Source organism: Cyanistes caeruleus, chromosome 20, assembly GCF_971803275.1.
Source record: "Cyanistes caeruleus chromosome 20, bCyaCae1.hap1.1, whole genome shotgun sequence".
Lineage (NCBI taxonomy): Eukaryota > Metazoa > Chordata > Aves > Passeriformes > Paridae > Cyanistes > Cyanistes caeruleus.
Genome location: NC_141720.1, coordinates 5,221,503 through 5,245,413, shown reverse-complemented (window position 1 = coordinate 5,245,413; position 23,911 = coordinate 5,221,503). Strand labels below are relative to the sequence as shown.

General features: G+C 55.1%; 1 protein-coding gene across 1 annotated transcript in view; it reads right to left on the bottom strand.

The window, feature by feature from the left end:
* Window positions 1-2,910: 2,910 nt before the first annotated feature.
* Window positions 2,911-23,911, bottom strand: part of LOC111936991 (uncharacterized) — a 119,098-nt gene continuing 98,097 nt past the window's right edge. Inside the window, exons 3-5 of the mRNA XM_086858085.1 lie at window positions 4,101-4,413; window positions 3,847-3,940; window positions 2,911-3,572 (exon numbers count right to left, since the gene is read on the bottom strand). Of these exons, the coding sequence (XP_086714211.1) occupies window positions 3,502-3,572; window positions 3,847-3,940; window positions 4,101-4,322 (387 nt within the window). The 5' untranslated portion in view covers window positions 4,323-4,413 and the 3' untranslated portion in view covers window positions 2,911-3,501. The remainder of the gene's footprint in view (window positions 3,573-3,846; window positions 3,941-4,100; window positions 4,414-23,911) is intronic.

Here is a 23,911-nt window from a genome sequence, read left to right as displayed (position 1 = left end):
AGCTGTTCAGGCACTTCTGCTGGCCAGGTGAGCACCCAGCATGGCTCAGGGCTGGGACTGTCCATCCCACCTCACTCCCTCAGCTGCTGGCTCTTGTCAGGAGGCTGCAGCAGCACCACCAACACTGCTGACCCCAGCAGCAGCCCAAAATAGAAAAAATATATTTATTATATGTAGTATAATGGATGTGGTGGACTATAAACTGCAGCTAGTAGATAATGGGTAAAATGAATATATATATAAATACTATGTAAATAAATACTATATATATATATATAAATACAATGTGTGCATAATGTGAATATAACTGTGTACATATGTGTGTATATATACATATATAGTGTAAATGGACCATTTATTCCTACATATATTATATATACAGCATACTATATACATATATATATATTTGTATACCATATACTATATACTACATATATTTGTATACCAGATAGACAGCTAGATATAGGTACATGCATATATATAGGTACATGCATATAAATAGGTACAGAGATATAGATATAGATATAGATATAGATATAGATATAGATATAGATATAGATATAGATATAGATATAGATATAGATACATACATACATAATATAAAAACCATTTTTATATGTTTGTATGGTGTACATGTTTTGGTGAGGGGGAAGAGGGAGAGAGAGGGAGTATGTATGTGTGTGTGCACATGTGTAGATCCCACTCAAGCTCTCCTGCCTCCCTGGCCAATGCAGGGCAGTGAAGAGGAAGAGGAGGGAGAAACAGAGCAAAGGTACAGCAGGGAGGATAAGAGAGAAAATGCAAACTGCTCCAAGTTACAAATGCTCCCCTCTTTGATTAATTGTACTTTCTGTTTGATAAATGTTACTCATGAGTATAAAATATGCAAAGCACTTAGCAAGTTCACACTGTTTAAAGAACTCAACTAACTAAATTAAAATTCGATGATAGAACAGAGCCGCTGAAGAGCAGCGTGGCAGCGCTGTTTGGGGAGCCAGCCCTGGGCCACAGCCACGCAATCCTGCCTGTGCATCCCTCCCTGGAAAACCCAGCCACAGCATCATCCAGCCCAAGGGGAGGTGGGTGAAGCAGTGGGTGGGGATTTCTTGTGTGGTCCCCAGTGCCCAGTTGGGTCCCTGTGGGGTGGTGAGAGGCTGTGAGGGACCACTCCAGAGCATCCTCACCCCTAACCCTGGTGTGGGGCTGTTTGCTGGCTTGGATGAAGCAGGGCTAAATTGCCTTAATTTCTAAGCTCTAACCATTGCATCCAATAAACCTTCTCCAGTGACCCAGTGGTTCCAGTCTACCACCCAAACCCCACACCAGAGGTTTTCTGTCACTGTTGAGCCCCACAATCCCACCTTGTGCCCCCCCCGCTCAAACCACCACATCACCCTGGTGAGTGACACCTCCGTGCACACTCCCAGTGCTGTATCCTTCCAGCCCACTGAAGAAAAACAACTTAGCCCCTCTTGGCTTTCCCAAAATGGCAGCTGAGCCCCCTCAGGACACAGGGAGACCTCAGCATGGGAAGGCTGAGCAATCCAGTTCCCCTATGGGAGTCCTGCCAGCTCCTATCTCTGCCCCAGCTCAGGGGCTGGGGGATGCAGCGAGCACTCTGGGGAGGATGAGGTGTGCCCTGGGAGGATGCAGCAGGAGGATGCAGAGGAAGGATGCAGTGTGGACACCGAGCAGTGCCCCTGGCTCCCAGTGCATGGCACGTGCCCAGCTTGCACTGACCACACTCCTCAGCCTCCAGCTCTCTGCCATCCCACCGTCCCAGGTGAGCAGGGCTTGCTGGAGGCGGCTGGGCTTCGAAAGCAGCAGCAGCAGCTGTGTCAGGCAGGTAGCAGCTCCCTCCTGCCTGCAGTTGAGAGGAGAAAGAAGGAGGAAAACCTGGCCTGGATCTGGCCTGACTGAACTCTTCCTTCTCTGATTCAACAACCCCACTGGAGAGGTTTAAGTTGCTGGACAACCCACAGGACCCCAAGCCACCATCACTCTCCCACAGCACCTCACTGGAAATGTGAAAACATCCTAAAAACAGCCTTAACAGTGATGGAGCTTCAAGTTCATAATTTCTGTAATGCCAGCAAAACCAGACAAAATGCTGGTGCTGATGGGAAAAACTCTTCAAGTTTTACTGCCATGGGGTATTTCTTCACCTTCTCATTCTCCTGAGCCTCCTGCCAACTCTCCAGCCAAGCCCAGCTCTCAGGGCAAGAAGATGTGGGCAGGGAATGAGCAGGACAGAGGGATTTGACCAGGGGAAAGAGAATGTTTTTCTCCAAAGACTGAAGTCCTCACTAGGTGAAAGAATCCTTCTGCAAGGCACGACCCTGCACCTCCAACCGGCAGAGACTAAAATAATCCACACTTTGCAAAACTTTCTGGGAGATTTGGGCAGGCAGGGATGAGCTGGTGTGGCACCACAAGGCGCTGCTGCGGAGCCGGCCCCGAGCCCAGCCCCGAGCCCAGCCCCGAGCCCAGCTCCGAGCCCAGCTCCGAGCCCAGCCCCGAGCCCAGCCCCGAGCCCAGCCCCGAGCCCAGCTCCGAGCCCAGCTCCGAGCCCAGCCCCGAGCCCAGCTCCGAGCCCAGCCCCGAGCCCAGCCCCGAGCCCAGCTCCGAGCCCAGCCCCGAGCCCAGCTCCGAGCCCAGCCCCGAGCCCAGTCCCGAGCCCAGTCCCGAGCCCAGCTCCAAGCCCAGCTCCAAGCCTAGCTCCGAGCCCAGCCCCGAGCCCAGCTCCGAGCCCCCGGCACATCCCATTGCGGCACGGCCGATGCCGCTCCCGGTGGGAAGAAGCCGGCTCAGCTTATCCTTGCAGTTTGAGCAATGATTCGCCCCTGTGAACCCACCCGGCTGTAAATCCTGGCACAGACAAGCCCCAAACATTCATTTCAGGCAACGCAGTTTGTGTCTTCTCGGCATTAGCATTTGCACTCTTATTAATTAATACTTGTTAAACCAAGACTAAAAATAAAGCGCTCGGCTCCCTTTCTCAGCTAACGCCTCTTTGCCCTCGCCCGGCAGCACGGCTGGGCTGTGGCAGGCTCAGCACCCAGCTGCTCCCTTCTCCAGAGCCAGAAATGGAAGAAAAGGACTGTGTTGGAACAGGAATCCTGCTAAAGGAAAAACCACCCCTTCCTGCAGCACCTTGGTGGGACAAGCCAGCCTTCCCGACCATGGCTATGGGTGTGGGGGCAGTGACAGGGACAGCAGCACACACAGCATTTAACTTTTTTTTTTCCAGTTTCTGAATTTGTTTTTCTTTTGCTGCCCTTTTTCTTCCTGGGCTGGGCCAGCTTGGTTGCACTTCCCATTCAGAGCTGATTTAATTTCCCAGGCAGGACATCCGGGTGTTCAGGAAGGAAATGGTTCATCGTGGTGGGCACAGGTGAGCTCAGTGCCTGCACACAGGTAGGTGCTGCCACTGCTGCCTTCAACAGCATCCAGCAGGCAGCAGATGCTGCAAGAGTCCCTTTTTCCTGCCTGGGACTGGTACTACCCATCAGCATCCCTCCAGATACAAAGCAAGTGGCTGCACATGTGGGTTAGTGCTGCTTCTGGGGCACCTGTGGAGGAAAAAAGGACCTGAAATGGGAGTCAGAAAAGCTTTTGTGGAACCCCAGGGGTGAAACCCAGCTGTGTTTGGGCCCAGGTCATGGTGCTCCCCACCACAATCCAGCCCACCATTAAATCTACCAGGCTCCATGTTTCCTCTGTTCCCAATTTCCAAAGCTCTTGGGCCCAGTTCAGATCTCAACTGAGCAAGGACAGCAAACTCTCAGACCAAACACCTTCCCATATAGATTCTATAGATTACACAAAGATCTACAGCACACAGACCTATGGAGCATTCAGAGCCAAGGCACGGTGCTGAATGGACAAGGCTGTGCCAACCATGGTGCCTCAGTGCTAGTGCTGGGGAAGGCAGCCTGGTCTGCAATATTTAATAACATTAATGATAATAACAGTAATAATAGCAATAAAACAACAGTAATTTGTTAGTTAACCCTTATTAGTGAAAAACAAGTCTGCAAAATTTATACGACTCCAGGAAAGCCCCAGGTCACCAATCTGATTGACTTAAACCACCAAACCTTGTAACTCTTGGTGATTCCTCTGCCTTGGGTGTTCTTTCCAGAGCCCCTTGGCTTTAATTTGCTGGAGAAGCTGGAGCTCAGGATGCCATCCTCCTTTGCTGTGCTGTGGCAGCCAGGTGTGGATCTGTGGGATGCCAGGTGTGGATTCAGGGCGTGGAGGGGCTCTCCCAGCCCAGGCTGTTGGAAGGAGAAGCTGATGGCCAGGTTTCCCCTGAGCATGGTTGGGTACCAGGGCTGGCAGCAGGAGCAGCACTTGGGGATGCAGCACAGCTCGTATGCGTTGGGAGTGAATGTTAATGGTGCCGAGCTCCTGGGAGAAATGATCAAATTCTTTGAATAAAGCGGGTAGGAGAGGAAGGGGAGGGGGATGAAGGGAAAATAACTCCACAGATTAATTTTGCTGATGAAAATTAAACTTGGGCATTGCTGAACCAACCCCAAAATGAGCAGCTTTGGAGCTACAGCTCAGCCTGGGTCGGGTCTGCTTTAGCTCCTGTGCCTGTGCCCCCAGACCTCACAGTGGGTTCAGCCAGGGGCTCCCTGCATGGCCTTGGGACAGGACCATTTCAATACCAAAAATTAAAAAAAAAAAAATAAAAAAAAATGTTGTGAGCTTTTAATTAATTTGTATTAACTTCCTTGACTTAAATACTTGTTTTTGTCCACTGTGGTCTTTGGTGAGGGTGGCTCCAAAGGTCCTCCTGGTCCAAAATGAAGGCAGAGACTCAGCAGTGATCACAGGACTCAGGGAGCTGCTGCTTTAAAAAGAAAATAAGGTAAAAGTTTGGGAGTGGACCATGCCATGAGCTACAGGATAGAACCCTCCCAGCCAGCAGCTTCCTCCTGCTCTGCTCTTCTTGGAGTTGGAAAACCTCCTGTGGAGCCTGAGAAGTCCAGTGGGAGGGAAGTGACTCCAGCATTCCCAGGATGGCTACAGGGACACAAAGGGACTTTCCTTGGCTGGAATCACCATAGGCACATTGGCTGGAGCTGCAGAGGGCACAGGGCTCTGAGCTGGGGGCACAGGGAAGCTTTGAAGCTCTGTGCTGGGGCTGGGGCTGCAGCAATCCCGGGGGTGGGACTCCCCTGCGTGTCCTGCTCAGCTGCACCCCACCTTCCCTCCTGCCTGTGCTGCACCGCCAGCCAGCCCCTCTCCCTGGCTGTGATTTCATTTTGATCTTGGGCTGCTTCCCTCCCTCCCTTCATCCCTCCTCCCTTGCTGGCTGCTGCCAAGTCCGCAGGTTCCTGCTGTGACCTTGAGCTGGTTTCTGGAGCTGCTTGTGGGTTTCTTAAAGGAGCCATGGGGTCTCCCACCACCTCCCTTCTGCTGTCCAAAACTCCAGCCCAGCCATGCACTGGCCCCCCTGGGGCTGGGGGGAACAGGGAGTGAGAGCAGGGCCCCCCAAGGACACAAAAATTGTGAGAGGGTGGAAGTAGCCAATTCTGTGGCCACAGCTTGGCCACACTCACCACTATCTCCTGCGCATTCTCTGAGGTCAAACAGCCACTGGGAAGGGAGTTCCTGGCCACCAGTCCCAGCTCTGTGCATGGGCTGGAGTGGGCAAAGCCCCCAGTTGCATGTGGTACTCAGAGACAGCTCTGGCATGGGAGGAGCTTGGGCTGGGAGGTGCACCCACCTCTCAGCACAAAGGGGGGTCCATGGCCCTCCCTGGCTGTGCCGTGGCCCTTGAAGCCACACAGCCTCCAGCAGCAGCAGGGAGAGCTTGAAAGTGAAGGTGACACCAGCTGCTCTCCAAAGCCAAGCCACGGGGCACATGACAGCCTCGGAGAGATGCTCCTGGTTTCCTTGCTGGCCACGTGTGTGTCTGTGCCAGCACAGTGTGACTCATGGGGAAGCTGTTGCTTGCACCCAGCAGTGGGTGTTGCACAGAAACTCCAAATCCCATGAGCATCCCTCTGCCCCAGTGAGCAGTGAGCAGTGCCTGAGGCCTCAGCAGGACAGAAACCCCTCAAAATTCCCTCACTCCAACTCACCTGGGAAAATAATTCCCCAGGTTAAACCCCATGTGGGATGTGGTATGGCCCCATGGGGAGTCTCAGCTCTTGGGCTGAGACTGAGTGAGCCAAAAAGCACCTCAAAGTGCAAACAACTCTGGTGAGGATGTGCACGTGGAGACTCTCCCAGGAGCAGCAGTGTCCTGGTGCTCAGGCCACAGAGGTTTTAAGCCATGATTTAGATAAGCTGGACAGGCTGAGATTCCAGCCTTGCTTGCCCAGTCCAGGCCATACTAAAAGCTCCATCAGCCGGAGAAGACCCCAATCAATAGGAGCCTTCAAGGCAAGTCATAAAACTCTGAAATTATGCAGGCAGCTCTCAGTGCTCCACAGCAAAGGCAGTCTTTAATTCATGGGGATGCTCCTGGGGAACCAGTGAGAGGGCTCTTAAATAAGGGAAAAGAACAAGGGACTGCACTGCTGCCACCTTCATGGGGTGTACAGGGCTCGGAAGGTGCTGCAGTGGCAAACCCACAGCTGAGCCTTCCTCCCTGCCCCACCCAAACACCTCATACACAACCCACTGGAGATGCTGAAGAGATCCAAGGGTGCCTCCAAACGCCACCTTGGAGCATCTCCCAACCCCAGGGAGATACTGAGCACGCAGCACCCCTCTCTCCCACCCCACAGGTACAGAGATCGTGGGACTCCATGGTCCTGGGGACCCCAAAACCAAGCAGTTCCCTGTGAGTACCAGCAACACCTTCTGCCTTGGACATGGAGCTCATGGTGGCTCCTAATGGTATGGGAAGGAGTAGGAAGGGATGTTCTCAGCCCCCTCTATTATAGATACAAAGAGGGAAACTGAGGCACTGCAGGGTTGCAGAAGCAGAAGGGATAAAGAATAGTTACAGGAGAAACTCAGTAGGATCCTTGACCTGGAGCAGGCCAATCGCTCAGGGAATGAAAACCCAGGGAAAAAAGGCCATAAAATGTAAGAGTCACGTTTGGACCACACAAAGGCACCAACAGACCACCAAAAGTCACAATGCAGTAGCCAAGGTATCCTTGGGAGCCTCTTATCCCACAAGGAGAGGAGAAATCTCAGCTTTGGCACCTTCACCCAAGCTGCTGGGACTGGTGCTCTGCACAAGGAGCCAGATCCGGCCCGTGGGTGACAGGAGCCAAAGTGCTCTGAGCTGTTGGGGCAGCACAGGAGGCTCAGCCATTGTCCCCACCACCCCACCATGGGGCCAGCTCACATCCCACCTGGCGTGGGGACACAGCCCTCAGCTCAGGCAGCGCCACAGCAGGAGGAGGAGGGAATGGAGTGGGATAAGGAAGAAGGAAGGAGAGGGAAGAAAAGGAAAAAAATGAGTTTTCCTGCTGCCCCAGCGGTGTGGCGATTGATCGGGTGCAGGCTGGTGTGGAGCGGTGCTGAGAGCCTCATTCCCCACCGCCGGCTCACAATTATTGGAAAAAACCCGGCGCTGCTGCTGCAGTGAAATTAGTTATTGATCTCTTGTCTGGGTGACAAGCACGGTGCTGGGGCTGCTCTCCCACCGTCCGGCCCCGCAGCTCCTGCGCCCGCCCCGCCGGGGCTCAGCCCCCGCCGCTGCCCCCGCCTGGGGACCGGAGGTCTCGCTGCTCCCCCATCCTCCAAAGCTGCTCCCCAAGGAGGTTTTGCTCACCCCACTCCACACAAGGAAGATGTCAGTGGGAGAAAAAGGGCTCTGCCCCATGCAGGGTGGGACCCCTGAGTGCTGACAGCCCCCCGCCCACACAAAGCTTGACCCCCCCACCCATCACCATCTCCTGTCCCCCAGGGATTGGGGTCAGGCTGTCCTGAGCCCTTTTCCGTTTCCCGATAACCTGGCTATCGCGGAGGGAGATAAGGCAGAGGGAAATCAGGCGGCCAGAGAGCTTTTGTTGTCTGGAAAGGCTCTGCACATCTCTGGCTGCAGCTGGCCAGAGAGGCTGGACCAGCATCGGCTGCCCGGCCCCGCAGGGACAGGGACACGAAGGGACTGGGCTGGGACAAACGGTGTCTGCTCTTCCCAGAGGAACTTTCAAAGTTTCAATAACAAAAATCGGCTATTTATTTTCTTTTTTGTAATTCCTGCCGGGAGGCAGGAACAACAGGGGATATTTCAAACAATCCTGTTTTCTTCCAAACATAGTCACCAGAGAAACATTTTGCCCCGGGGCAAAGATGAGGTTTGGTTTCCAGAGGGTTTGGTTGGAGTCTCACCTTTGCTTAGAGTTCATCAAGGTGTTTCTTGTCACTGGCAGGGACAGGCTTGAGGCTGGCTCTCGAGTCTCCTCGGTCCCTTCAGGGTTGCTTGACTGTTCATAGGATTTTTTCCCATCAACACTTTGCCCCAAAAAGCAGTTTCCTGAAGTAATCCCTCCCCAAGGTATAATTAAAGTGGCTTTTGGGATGTAAATGAAAAGCCAGATTATGGGTTCCTGAGGGCCAGAGGTCACTGTAAAACCCACAAAATTTTTACTTGAGCTTCTGTAGGGTCCCAGTGACGGGGATGCAGCCGGTGACTCTGCCTGGAAGGTGCCAGGGGTGGTGGGTGTAAACTGGCATCTGGGGGTGTCCACAGGGAGGGCATGAGCTGCTGGCACTGGCCATGCACAGAGCCTGCAGGGTGTGCTGGTGGCAGGATGCCAAGAGGGGACACAGTGGGGGCAGGATGGACCAAGACCTGTCCCATGAGGGGCTCCCAGGGATGGGCAGAAAGTGCTGAGATGTGACAGGCAAGGGGGACAACGGCTGGAGGCCACTAAGGGACACCAGGATGGCTCATGGGATGTCCCCAAGCCCTGTGGCAGCGGGCACAGGCAGCTCTCACCTCCTGTCTCCCTCTCAGCATCCCAAGCAGGCAAGACCCCGTCTGCATGTGTGTCCCTGGGGAGGCTGAGGGATCTTGGCCCCTTTCCCAGCCCCAGACAAAAGCCTGGGAACAAAAGCCTGCGGGATGCGGGAGGCATCTCCCAGCCGGGGGGTATTTGTTTAGCCCGGGGGGAGGTGAAGAGGGGAGAGGAAACTGCATTTCAAAGTGTTTCACCCTTTGAAAACCCTTCACAGCCCCCCAGTGCCCTCTGCATGGCCCTGGTATCCCTGTGAGAGGACACCGAGTCCCCTCCTGCCACCTCCATGTCTCTGCTGGGGAGGGAATAAGAAAGAAGATGTGGAAAGTAAAAAAAAAAAAAAAAAAAAATTGAAAAAAAAATTGAAAAAAAAAAAAAAAAAAAGAAAAACGAAACGCAGCCAGGAGGAGGGAGCAGATCGCTGCGGGAGCATTTCTCTGGCTCAGCCCCTCTCTGGGTGGGGAAGCTGGAGCCCCAGCTCCAGGGACTGACTGCTGGGCTGAGAGTGAGCTTGAGAATTCATGTGTTTCTCCCCAGTTGTCTTCATTCTCACAATTACACTGTTGAGTTTTTGGGGTGGGGGTTATCCTGGGGATGGATCAAAGCCTGCACCTGGCCCCTTCCCAATCTAGCAATGCCCAGAGCACAGCCCCAGGCACACAGGTCTCCTTGCAGGTACTGGAGGAGCTTGGCAGAAGCCACCAGTCCAAGCCCATCCCTCGCAGCCCTGCCCAGGTTTCTCCAACAAGGTGCCAGCAGCACAGGGAGGGCTCTGGCCACCCACTGTCGTCCTCAGGCTGCTTCTGCAGGTCCCCTCTCCATATCCATCACCCAAAGCTGGGCACATCCCTGCACATATAAACCCTCAGCACCTCCAGCCCCAGCCTGTGCCGCAGGGACATCTCACACATCAGGTGTCAGATTTCCTGGGGCTGTTTCTGTTTTTCACCACCCTAAAAACACCCATTTCCTCCGGGGCCAGGAAGGGAGGTGCAGCAGAAACAGCCTCTGGCATCTTCTCCGGAGAAGCAGCTTCCCAGTTTGCAACAGGGCACTGTCCCAGGGAGTCAACCTCACCCTGTCACTGCACAGGAAGGCACCAAGAGCGAGACAGCGTGGCCCCAAACCTCCCAAACCCCAGAAAAGTTGGGATGTGGACCCCAGCCACTCTTGCCACCCTCCAGAGCTTAGCATTCCATAGAGATGAAGTAGGAGAGAGGTGCAGACAACGGGGCTGACCACATCCATCGGCTCTCCAGGCTCTCTGCTTCCCTCCAGCGCGCTGGCGGAAGCCGAGCCCACGCCGACAGCGGCGGCTGGGCAGATGGAAAGACCAAATGATGGCTTTGCAGGGGGCCTGGGATTTGTTTGAGCCATCGCTGTCTCAGTGAGTGACTTCGAATAACGGATACACTTGAGAAAATCGCCATCTGCTCCCGGACAATTCGCAACCAGAGGAAAAGGTGAAATAAATTCAGCGACTGTATTATCCGCCCGTCCGCAGCTCCGACAGCAGGGTCAGGCTTTGTGCAGCGCCCTGAAAGTGATTTGGGAATGAGAGGGTGGTTTGGGATGAGCAAAGAGCAGACAACCAGAAAAGGATGGAAGAGTTGAGGCCCCAGGATGTTGTGCCCACAGCAGGGCTCTCCTGGCATCCCGGGTTTGGTAAGTTTGGCAGGAAGACAAAATCTCACCAGATCCCTTTTTTTTTTCCATCTCTGAATTTCGAGTGCCTCCTGCTTCCAGCTGGTCTGGAAATACCACAAAAACAGATGCTACAATGCAGCACATTTCGTTTTTCAAACACTGGAAGAAACCAGACATGAAAAATAAATGCAGGGGGTTGCAGTGGCTGGGCTGGCGATGAGGCTGAGGGCACTTGGAAGAGCCCTTGAACCCACAGCCCAGCCCATGCCAGGCTCAACAGCTCCAAAAATCAAACCTTTCATCATCAGCAAAGCAAAGCCATTTCCAGGAGCATTTATCCAGGAGATAAAAATGTCCCTTGCATCTCTGTTTGGCCATGCCTGTGAACCCAGAACCCCCACAATGCTTAGACTGTTGTTTTTTATGCAATTAAGAGGGGGATGAATCTTTACCCCAAAGTCACAGCACTGTGAAGGAGTCCCTGTCTGAAGGGATCCCTGGTGCTTCCAACAGAACCTCACTGGCAGAGAAAAACACTCAGTGTTTGGTCTTGCAAGGGCAGGAGGAACTGGGGAAGAGCAGGGCTAGATGTGACCATTTTTGGTGCCCTTTTACTTCTGGCAAGCCCAAAGTGAGGGTGCACAAGTGCCCAACACTAACACTGCCCTACATTCCACCTGCACCAAAGGAAGCCTGTTCCACAGGTGATGATGGGATTTCTTCTGCCTTTTCCTCCTCACTGGACTTTACCTGGGCATGAAGGTGTGTTTGGAACCTGGGGAACACCAGCCAAGCATTGCCTTGGCCAATGCAACCACCCCAACCCACCCCAGCCTTCCCGATTGGGGACACAGCCCATGGGGGTTGGATGGGACAGCATGGCCCCTCTTCCCAGGGAGAGGCTCCTGGCCCTGCACATGCAAGATCCCACACTGCCACAAGCCAGGGGAAATGAACTGGGGATAAACCCTCCCGAGGGGCAGTGGCTGCCAGTGTGGATGTGCTGGTGTGTGGGTGCAGGGCAGAGCCCCCCCCAGTGTATTTGCTGCCGACACAAAACTCACATTTATTTGGAGCAGGCAGAAGGAGGGCAAGGGTCTGCCTCAAAGAGAGAGAAAAATGACTGACCCAGCCCCAGGGCACAGCCCTGACTGGGGGGTCACAGGGAGCCCCTGGTTGGGTGGGTCACCGGGGGGACCCTGAACAATGTCCTGGGGAGCACTGCAGCCAGACGGGGGTCCCACCCTGTGCATCCCTGGGCACGGTGCTGCCGCCTGGCAGCGGGCACGATGCTCCGGTGTGCGCTTCTCCTCGGCCTGGCTGCTGCTGTCACAGCCGGTCCCCTCCTCACGGTGGCTGCTGGGACGGGTCCCCACCTGGATCCCAGCAGGTTTCACATCAAGAGGCACGGGCAGGGAAAGCAAGAGTCTGGGAGCAGGAGCTCAGCTGACCCCCTGAGAAACCAGAGGATGAAGAGGAAGCTGAGGATGAGGATGGGGAGGAAGCAGAGGATGAGGATGGGGAGGAAGCAGAGGATGAGGATGGGGAGGAAGCAGAGGATGAGTAAAGGGAGGAAGCGGAGGATGAGGATGAGGATGGGCAGGCAGGGATGGCAGGGCAGACCGTGTAGCCGAGCAGCAGCGAGCGGGAGCGGGAAGGCGAAGCAGCGCGAACGAGGGAGAGGGAGCAGAAATCTGTTGCCCAGGCTGTGCGCTTCGCTGTCAGCCGGCTCTGATTAACGGGCTGCCTTCCAGCTCCGCGCCGGCTGCGTTCCTGGCAGGAGCGGAGCCCCCCGGCTTCCTGCCGTAGGAGTGGCTCGCTGAAAGGTTACATTTGCACAATGTGCCGCTGGAAAAGCGGTGCCAGAGGTTGCAGGCGGGGGAGCCGGGCGAGCGGGCGAGCAGGCAGCTCCGCTCCGCTCCGTTCTGCCTGTGTAATGGAAAAAACCCTCTGGGGACGCGCAGGAAAATATCAACTTACGCTCCCCCAGCAGAGCAAAGCTGGGCCCGGCCGGCCGTGGATGGGGGAACGAGAGCACGGGATGGGGAGATGGTGCTGAGCACCCCCAGAGCCTCAGCGCTGCTCCGCATCAGCCCCAAGGCGGGGGAAAACAGGGCTGTGCCAAGGGGCTGTGGGGCAGAGAACCCCTCCTTCGGGACGCTCCCCAGAAAGCCTTTGCACTTTGCACCATCAGGAGCTCTCGTCTCTGCTGCTTGGTGGGGAAAGCTGAGGCTGTTGAAGGGAAATGTTCGAATCTGGCAAGGAAGAATTTCCTCCGATGGAGGCTCAGGCCGCACTGCTGTGATTTATGAGGCTTGGCACAGCCACGGCTACATCCACACACACACGCACATGTCTCATCCCCAGCTTTCCCAGCCCTTCCACCCCATAACTTTTGGTCTGGGAATATTATTTTGGTGTCTGGGAAGTCCAGCTCATATTTCTGATCCCGCCATAGCTGCTGTCTCCTCTACAGCATGCCCTAAAAAACTCTGCTCACCTCCTCCATTAGCCCTCTTGCACCAAAACAAATTCTGAGCAGCTCAGCACCCTCCTTCGTCCGTCCCTGCACAAGACTTCCTTTCACCTTTTAATTTCTTCATTGTGGCTCAACTTGGTCACCTTTTTTGCCCTGCAGCCACGGAGGAGCGGTCAGGGCAGCAGGAGCAGCACCCACCCTCACCCCAGGGTGCTGGAGCCAGCTCGCTCTGTCTTGCAGGAGCCGACATTTTCCTTTCTGTCTCCCTTGTTTCCTTGGTTTCAAGCTTTTTCTTCTCCACTGAGCCCCTAATTAAAAAAAACTCTGGAGGAATCCCAAATTCAGGGCACTCAGAGCGGGGCTGCAGCTGCCCCTGCAGGCTCTCCCTGCTTGGATGTGGGACTCACGGTTGTGCCCTGGCTCCCTGGGTTTTGTCCCAAAGCTTTTAGATCCCCAGACTCCAAACCCCACCAGGTGGCCCTGCTCAGCATGGCCCAGCCGGGTCCCCACCACGCTCCCCCTCCACTGTCCCCGGCTTCCCTCTGTGTTTTCATTAGGATTTGGAGATAAGCTTCCAAATAAAGGCAGTGTTTTTAACCACTCTGCCTTATCAGCCGGCATCCAACAGCATTCCCCATCCACACAGAGAGGCTTGGAAGACGCTCTAGGGGAAAAGGGACCCCAAACATGCAAACTTCTCCTTTTCCCAGCCCCACAGCCTGCACTGTGGCTCTCTGGAGGGCACCAGTGGCTCTGGGAAACTATTTCTAGTACTGGCCCCTGCTCAGGGACAGCAGTGTTAATGCAAACACATGCATGAATACAACCTAAGGACCAATTCAGCACACCTGGATTTTATTCCTGGTTCTGCCATGGGCCCGGGGATGACCTTCAGCAAGTTGTTTCCCTTCCCTGTGCCTGTGCTTCCGCTTGCTCTCCCTCTCTCAGCACTTCCTAAGCCCAGTGATGCTCTGCCCCAGCCCAAGGAGACTCCATCTGAGTTCTCAACATCCCCCACAAAAAGGAGAGCAAATGGCAGCAGCTCTGAGCATCCCTGGGTGCTACATCCTCCAAGTGCTCACCAGAGACCCCCCTCACTGAGCCCCCTCCCCACTGTGCCGTCCCATGGCTCATTTTTCCAGTGTGTGTGCAAAGGGCTGCATAGAGGAACCAGCTGCCAGCAGCTTCCAGCCCCCCAAATGCTGCCCTGGGGAAAATCAGCACCTCAAAGGAGCCTTGCCTTGGGGTGTCCCCTGGGATAAGGCTGAAGATGGATCTCACTCTCTTCCTCTTGGTATTGGGGACCATTGTGGGGGAGAAGTCCTCCAAGGAGAAGCATGGGGGAGTAACGCCAGTGATGGCAAGAAACTCACTCCCTTTCAGCACCCAGATGCTTGGAGGCAGCAAACCAATTCCAGTGTCCCAGATAAGCCCTACTGTGGTTGTCCACCACACCACAGAGGATCCCTATTAGGGCTCAGCCCCATTAGAGACCCATTACTGTCAGCAGGAGCACTTCTACCTGGCTGGAGTAGAGGAACACAAATACAGGCCATTCTACCCCTCACTGGCAGGATCTCGGTACACTGGAGGCAGAGGATCCTGTGGGACACGGGCAGGGAAGGCAGGAGGTGATGCATCAGATCCTGGGCACATCATCCTGCTCACACCACAGCCCTGCTGGGCTCCCTCCCTGCGCAGGAGAAGGTGTTGGGGGTTGGCTGGGAGAGCAGCATGGGGGGCACACATCCCTCCCATCCTGGGGGAGAAGGGTGATGGTGCAGTCTGGCATCACCCACCTCCACAGCACATCCAGCCTTGGGAGCATGGCAGGAACCTGGGACTGGGAATGGCAGGGGAAAATACATCCAGTGTTAAATGCCTCTAGTGCAGAGGGGATCCCAGAAAGCTCCACTGCAGGCCCCATTGCCAGAGCATGTGAAGAATCCCAATGCCAAAGCACAGCCAAGAGACTGAGCTCTTTGGGGAATTGAATCTGGCCACAGCACTCAGCACGGTGGCTTTTGGGGACAAGCATGTCACCCTGGGAGCTGCTGAGCGCTCTCACCTCCATCCTGCACACATTGCCTTTCATGACTCAGAGCCCATCTCAAGGATGAGGTTGTTTCCTGCCCTTTTCCCAAACAAGGTCCCCAACCATACAAAACCCCTTGATTCCACAGAGCCCTCGCTTGTGGACAGCAGAGATCTGGCAGATCACGTGGGGCTGGCGTTCTTCCTCCTTTCCAGCTGTTAAATTGCATTATAGACAGTTAAAAATACATCACATACTTTCCTAATGTGACTTTTCCGTGGTAAGCAGCAGCACGGCTGGAGGTGAGATGCTGGAGGTCGCAGGAGAGCTGCTCACTTGTGTCCATGGATGGACAAATTTGGGTCCCACAGAAGGGAATTGTGTGGCCCTGTGGCAGATTTGACCTCAGCAGACTAACCCAATTTGCTCATTGTCTCTTGCCTCAGTTTCCCCACTTCTGGTCCATTCTCTGCAATGAGATCTCACATGAACTAAAACTTGACAGGATTTTTTGGACTTTATAGAAAACGGGTCTTTCGCACAGGGATCAGAGGTTAATAGAAGTCCAGGGCTGAGCTGGAAATGATCTGTTAATACATTGTAATAGAAAAGCCTAATTCCTGAGCATGACTGGAACTAACCACATGGAATCCCATGGAAATGCCAGAGGGACATGGCCCAGCCAGAGCCCACAGCGGGCACAGGGCAGCACTGGGGCAGCTGAGCTCAGCCTGAGGCAGGAGCATTGCTGTGAGCCATGTGTGAGCTGGGATCAATCTCCCCTTCCAGCAGCACAGCAAGCTCTGCTGAGGTCTGGAGTGGGTGGAAAAAAAATCCTATGTCTTGCTAGAGCACTTGAAGGAATAACCTGTGCTCCCAAGGATGCGTTCCCTTGCAGCCAGAGACACCTGTGGTGTGGGGAAAGCTAAAAGACAGCAAAGGTGATTCCCTTGGATCCAGGTCCAGCCCCCTTTGCCCTGACCAGGCCTGATCTGACCCAGAGCAGCCCTGACAGCACCTCCTCAGCCCCTCGCAGGACTGATGCCACCACCCCAGAGAGGAGCATGGCACCCCAAAACAGCGGGGACACCCTGGAGCCCAGCAAGGGACTGGGATGGGGAGGAGAACCTACGAGAGGGTGAGGAAAGAGTTAACCCCCCGGCACTGCCAGCCCTCCCTCCTGCTTCTCTGCTAACTTTGGGAGGAAGGGAATAGCATAAAGGTAAGAGTGGAGGAAGGAGAGAGGAGACAGATGAGAGAAGGAGCGAGGGAGAGGGGGAGCGGGAGAGAGGAACAGACGGCAGAGAGGGAGAGCGTGGGGGGGAAGATGCTGACGCTTCTCCTCCATCTCGGCGAGAGGCAGATAGAGGGGAACAAGGGGGAAAAAAAAGAAGGCAAAGACCAAGGGAACATGGGAGAGGGAGAAGGAAGGAGCCGGAGCGAGGGAGCATGTGTGAAAGTCGCAGTGAGAGAAGGGGCCTCTTTGATTCCCCGTGCCTCATACCAGACAGTGTCTAGACTGCAGCAATTATTGTCAGCTCAGAACACCCAGGCATTGCCATTTCAGCTGAAAGGGAGCTTAACAAAGAGCGAGGGAGAAAAAAAATACCCTGCCGGCAGTTAGCTGGGCTCCCTCCAGCACAAGGGGCTCTTCGGAGGGTCCTCCATCGCCCGCGCCCCCCGCAAGCCCCAGCCCCAGGTGCCCTCGCAGCAGCGGCTGTGGTGGAGGCCACGGGTGCCACCAATTCCTGACCCAGCACAAGGGTTTGATTGGTTTTGGGGTGCAGAAGTTGGGTTAAATTCTCCCTGCAAGCCCAGGTTACAGGGCTGAGGGCATGGCAGGCAGGGCCGGGGGAAAGGGCCTCTGGGGAGGTTGGGGTGTCCCAGTGGAGGGGCAGTTCCCCAGCAGGCAGCATTTGGCTCTGAGAGCCCATGGAGCTGTTCCCCAGACCAACAGGTCAGATGGACACCTCAGCATCACCCCAGAGTCCAGAGGACGCACACACCTCCTCCAGGTAGTGGGGGTGTGAATCCTAGAGCTGGGCACCCCAATGAACACTGCTCCTGCAGCTCCTCAGCTCCCTTGGGGCTCAGGAAATCATGGGAGGTCACTCATGCCAATTCACAGGTATAAAAATCATCCTTCCTCTCCTCTCCTCCATCCTGCATCCCCACCCACTGCTAGAGGAGTTACCCTTTCACCTCTCGAGCCCTTTGCCCTCTGAGGGGCTTTTGTGCTGTCTGCAGGTCTGGGATGTGGCTGAGATTCCCAGGAGGGAATTAACACCCAGAACTGGCTGTGTGTCAGGAATTCCTGCCTCCCGCTGGAAACACCTGCCACGTGCCCCCCCAGCTCTGTGGTGACAGCCAGCTCCGAATACCTCAGAGGGGAAGAGGTGAGAAGGAGAATTTGTGTGACCTGTCTCAATCACTTCCATGGGTTTGGGGGTAGTGATGATCCCACTCAGCTGTCCATGGGGCTGCCCTGCAGATGAGCCCCTTTGGAAGCACCCCCAGCTCCAGGCCTGTGCCACCCATCTTCTAAATTTGTGTGGACCGAGCAGCATGGCCAAGTGACCTTCTCCATGGCTGGATGGCACCAGGGACCATCCCTGCAGAGGCTCATGGCCTGTCTGCAGGGAAAGGCAGCCGATCCCTCCAGATACTGGAGCGCAGCTCTGGTTTAATTAGCACTTTTAATGCTTGGAAAGGAGGCACAAGGGAATACCCAGCAGGTTGGACATGATTTCCTCACTAGCAATCCAGCCTGGCAATAGGGAAGCTCCCCAGCTTCAGCTTGCTCAGCTGGGATGGGGTGACTTTGCCCTGGGATCTAAACCATGGCAAATATCCTTGACAAGCCCCACTTGGGCCCCTCAGTGCAGGGACACCTTTGTCTGAAGGCATTTTTGTAGCAAACCCCAGCAGTCAGCATGCTCTGCCAGTGTTAGTTGTACTGTGAGCAATGCCTGACCCCAAACTGGCTCAACTCAGCTGTTTGCCCTTGTCCCTCTCTGCCTTTGAGGAACAACATCCATTTTCTGTCCAGGTCTGTTCATGTCTGCTAAATCAAGGACTTTTTCTTCCCTGGGTACATGGCACTGATGGTGCTGTGTGGATAAAATCAGCCTCGTTCAGGATCCGGCCGCTGTGGTAGATCAGAGGAGATGGCAGCACAAGTCCCACAAAGGGCCAGGGTGGCAAAACCTGCCTGGGGAGGGACTCATTCCCTTGGCTGGCCATGGCATGTGTGGAATGATGCCATTTCCCAGTGCAGGGTTCCCTGGGTGAGGGTCAGAGGAGGGGAACGCCAGCTCTGCCCACTGCTCTCATGTCCCATTGCAGTGGTGCCCTCAGCTCCCTCATGGGCCTCTGCATCTCAGGGATGGGATGTCCAGCTCCAGCAAAGCTCCAGAGCCAGGGCTGGTATCGCTCCAGCCATGGAGGACACTGAGCTTTCAACACGTGCAGATGCTGCAGTGAAACAAATACGTGATATGAGCAGTGACAGGTCTTCCCCTTGTGAGCTTGGGCTTTGACTTTCACAAGGAGCTTCTGGCCAGCCCACCCTGACCCAGAGCTGGACCTTGAGGAGCCCAGACCTGTGACTGACTTGTGGGCTTGGGGGAGACTGCAGGGCTTCAGAAACATTGCCCCGGGGAGTAGACACAGCCATGAAAGGCACCGGGGCTCCCACCGGGCTGCCACTGAGGCCTCTCTGCCGGTCTCCGACGCCAAACTTCCACTGAAGACAAGCAAGGTAATGCAAGACAAAAAGGCCTCGCCTTCTCGTTTGTGATAATTCCGGTGTTCCTCCCACGGGCAGCTTGAGCCTTCCAGAGCAACCTGGGGAGCCCCAGCTCCCCACAGAGCCCCTGCAAGACCCAGCCCTGCAAAGAGACGCAGGGTCCCACCAGCAGCCCATGAAGCCACCAACATGTGCCCACAGTCAGGGCCCCACAGGGTCCCCTGCATGTCCCCAGCTCTCTCTGAAATGGCCACAGTTCCCGGCAGCGGGGAGAGGAGGGCTCCGGGAAGGCACAGCCGCCGGTGTACGTGCTGCGCTGTGAGGGAGCGGCGGGCTGGGAGGGGAACAGGCCGCATCCTGCTCCCCAGGACGGCCCCGGGCCCCGCCGTGTGCCGGCACAGGCCGGAGGAGGAGGCACAGGCCAGCCGGAGTTCTCTGCCCGCAGCAGGGACACCATCAGCCGGACTTGGCAGGGCTCTGCATCCTGTCCTGTCCCGTCCTGAGCACCGCGCCAGGGCCGGGGAGGCACAAGGGCAGCCCTGGCCAGCCTGTGCCACAGCACGACCCTCGCTCACCTTCCCGCTCTTCATGCCTCCCCTCTGCAAAGCTGTCTGCAAATGCCAACTGCCTGTTTTCCAGTTCCTCCAGATTTACCCCCTCCTCCTCCTCCCCCCCTCCCCCCCCCCCCCCCCCTTCCTTCCTTTCTTCTTCCTGGGTTAAAAATAATCAAGTTTCTGGGAAGCAGCAGCCCTGCTGCGCCTGCCTCCCTGCACTCGCGCCCCGGAGAATAGCTCGGCTCGGCTCGCTCCGGCCCCTCCTCGCTGCTCTCTCCTTCCTCCTCCCCACCCCCTACAGGGATCTGACTAATATGCTTGGGCTCTGCTTGCCAGCTCAGCTGGAAAGGAATTTAACCATTGCGTGGCCTGGAGGGAAGGAGTGGAGAGCCCTCTCTCCATCAGCCGGGACCCCTGGTCTGGGTCCCTGTCCGGCCGTGCTCCCCAGAGGATGATGGAGGAGGAGATGCACGGTGCCAGCACCCCATGGCGAGTGGTGGTCTCAGCCCCAAACTTACACGGGTGCAATAAATCTCCTGGGTTCCCTCGGAGGTGTCCTGCCTTCCTGTAGGAAAAATGTAGCACCCCAGTGCCGTGTCCTGGCCCGTGGGAGCTCCTGATCCAGCCACAGGTGCTCCCTGGGCACCCACATCCCTGCCTGCAACCCGCCACGGGCCCCAGCACTGGGGAGCGGCAGCTGTGCTTCCACACGCTGCTGCTCCGGGATCTCAGCGGGACCAGCAGCTCCAGCCCCCCGGCTGTGAGGTCGGCAGGAGTGATCCCCGGGTTCAGGGATCCATGGCTTAGCCCTGCTGCAGTGTTCCGGCAGGAGCTGGCAGCCCTCTGCCACTGCCAGGACTCAGCTTCCTTCAGCACAGGGAGTAGCAAGCAGGAGCAAAGGCAGGGTCACAGCTGGGTAAGAAGCACGCAGGGGGAAAGCTCTTCCGAAGCTAAATCCGGGTGCTAAAACGTCGGTGTTTGTGCAGACGCCCTCCTCTCTCCCCCCTTGCCAGCCAGGTTCTGAGCACAAGCAGATTTCCAGCACAGGAGTGGGAGACAGGGCGCTGCTTTACAGCAGGGCAAGCAAAGCACAAAGCCTTGACCAAGGTTATCCCAGAGAGTCTGTGGCAGAGCTAAGAATTGACCCCCCCGCCTCCCCGAGGCTCCAGCTTGCTGGTGTATTGCAGCATCTCCCTGCTCGGCCAAAAACTCCCCTTGAAATCTCCTGGCCAATGCAGAAGGACTCCAAGGCCAGAAATCCTAAGCTCAGCACCCCAGCGCTGAGCGGAGCCAAGAGGCACCGGCTCTGCCGCCGCTCACCCCCCGCGCTGGCTGGCTCAGCCCGCTGCTCCAGTGCCAGGGCACAAACTGTCCCAGAGGAGGACACTGTCCTTCCCGGAGCCTGCTGCCTGGAGAGCTGGAAGTACAGCCCCTCCGGAGATGGGGCTGGGAAGGAGGAGAGGGCACTGGGCACGAGGCAGGGACTCAGCGAGCGCAGGAAAGCTGCTGCTGCCAGAGGATCATCCCTTAGCTGCGGGGATGCTCTGCAGAGCGAGGTCCAGCATTGCAAAAGGGGTCTGAAAGAAGATGTCTTCTCTCCAAATCCTCCCTTAAATGGCAGTTCTGTTGTAAAATAGGGTAGGATGGAGCTCAGTGTTTGTTTTCTCTGCAGGACCCAAGTGTGGCTCAGCCTGGGACTGTGAGCCAGGCTGGCTCCTCACCGACAGCCCCACAGGAGCACGATCTGCAGCCCCGGCTCTGCTCTCCCAAACGTCCCTGCAGAGCCATAGCTCAGTGCAGAGCTCAGGGCAGGAGACAGGAGGGGAATAAGCATCCAGTTCACTCCTAACTTAGCTGCCTGCCCTGGTGGCTGGGGCTGGAGGCACCAGGATGGATGTGTGGGGGACCTGCACCAGGAGATGCATGGCCAGAGCCCCTGTGGCCCCACACAGCTGACAGCCAGGGCATGAAAGAAGTGACAGCAGGATACAGCCAGGAGCCAGAGCAGGGCCAGGCTCTGACCATCCGTAGGCAAGTAAAAACACTCCTATTCCAAATTCCCTAGTGCTTTGGGAGCTCCCTCCAGCACTGCCTGCCCCACAAGCCCTGCAGCAACCTCAGCAGCCAGGAAACGCTGGCAGGAGCGAAAGGGATTGAGAAATTGCAGGCAGCAGGATGAGACATGAGCCAGCACAAGCAGGATGTGACTCGGGGGTGACTGGGACTGCCGGAGGGGTGTCACCAGGAATCTGTACCTGGGGCCCATCCTGTACCCTCCCTCTCATGCTCCCCACAGCTGAGCCCAAGCCCAGCCTCTGATCCCCACACAAGTCACCAGGTCCCATTTGTGTTTCACCACCTAAATCCTCTGTTAACAGCACTGTGGTATCTTCTCCCTCTATCCACCCCAGACTTTTGCACTCCCAAACCGCCCGAGGCTGTTGCCCAGGGCTGTCCCTTCTACCCGGGGCTGTCCCTGTCACCACAGTGCCCCAGCCCCCTCGCCCCATCTGCAGGGCACACCTGATATTTTCCAAGGTTTTTTCAGCGCAGACTGGATGGCAGCAGTGGGTGGTTTGGGGCAAAGGGGAGCTCAGACACTGGCTAGACTTTCCCCCTGTTCTGCCTCAAACCAGCTGTTGTAGCGCTGCAGGAAAGGAGAAAGGAGAGGATGAAGGAAGAGAAGCAGAAAAAAAAAAAAAATAAAAAACAGCACAGGAAAAATATTTTTTCCCCCTACTAAACACCCAAAGCTTTGTTTATCCACTAGCCCCTCAAGCTGTGGCTGGCTGATCCCAAGGTCGCCCCTTCCATGGATGCTGTCTTCCCTGTAGCTCCCATCTCCTAGTCCCTCACCTGCCTATGTGTGCCATGATCCCTGATGGGGTCTCCAGCTCATTCTCACATTTCATAGCTCCAGCAAGCAGGGCTAAGGAAAGCCAACTTAGCTGGTATTCCTGCAAAATGACCTGCCCTTCCAGCCAAGGAGTTCAGCTCAATTCCCAACCCCTACCTGCATCTGGGCTCACCAGCCTTCCCTTCACGTGGGAAATTATTTACCTCAGATGAGGAAAAACAGAGCAAAAGGGGATAGATTCAGCTGTTGAATCCAGTAAAGCCCAAAACTTCTTCTGCTTCAGCTGCTTTCTTGCTATGGGGGAGGACAACAGGGAGATGTCAGCCTGCCATGGGGCAGAGCCCAGGATACTCAAGCCCCTGGTAGATAAGGTCATCCCACATTCTTTACAGAAAGATACCATGAAAAAGACCACATTGCACAAACAGCTCCATCACTGGACAACAAAATCTCAAGGGATCCAAGCCCTTCTTTTCCATCTTTCCCACAGGTAGGGCACTAGGACATGTTCCCAGGGGAGAGAAAATTCCAAAGCTTGGGATGGAGAAATGGCACTGCAGGAGTGCAGTTCAGCCTGGAGGCCAGGATATCCTCCTGGGACACAGCTCTGAACTGAGGAGTAGGATGCAGGAGCAAATCAACACATCACATCAACTCCCTGAAACACAGTTGCTCTCTGGATAACACAGTGTCTCCAAGGTGGGGCAAAACCTTTATCTCCATCCATGATCCAGGAGTGTCCCCATTGTCTTTCCATGGCCAACTCCAACCTGGCAGGGAGGCACCAGCTGGGAAGCTGTGATGGGACTTGCACTGTGCTCTACTCTCTTGGTCACTGTCAACTTTCTAGGAGCTGAGGGGGATTTTCTTTGTTTGGTTTTGAGGGAATAGTAAATTCACAAACAATTGAAAGATTCAAACGGGCTGAATCATCCTGACACTCAGGGTGAAATTGAAAAATTGTTTGGAATGAAAAAAAGAAATACCAGGCAGAGGAGATGGCTTTGAAGATGTCACCTTCTCCCATCAGTCACCTGATAATCTGTTGTATTCAGGCATTTTCTAAAAGAATCTTCTTGACTTCTTCATTAAAAAAAAAAAAAAATAGCCTATATTTTTTCAATTCAAAAAATTGTCTCAGTGTAAAAGACGAGATCTAAGTAAATTAGGCAAACCCCAAACAAAACAGAAGAAAACAAAAACATTTTCAGGATAAACCAAACATTTTGGCTTTACCTAAAACAATTGCTTCCACTGGGATGGGGTATTTTGTGGTTTCTTTTCTTTTCCATTTTACCAGAAATTGCCTACTAAATCCTTGTTCTGGGTTGCCATGGTCCAATTCCCACACCCAAGACATTCCATTTGGGCACCAAGCACTTTCCACTCATTTTTCCAGCAACATGGTTCTCCATCAATGGACCAGCCCCACTGCAACAACCCCCTTCTCCAAGAAAGATGAACACCTTGGTTCTCCTTCCTCACAGACCTCGGAGCCTGCCCTGTGCATCCTTCACAGGACCCTCACCCAGCCTTGAGTCCCTTTAAGCCTCCTTACCAATAACTTAACGACTCAACAGCCACCTCTACACTTACACTGAAGGCACCTCTGGAGAGGGGAACAGAGTCTCTTCTCAGGAGACCGGATTTCC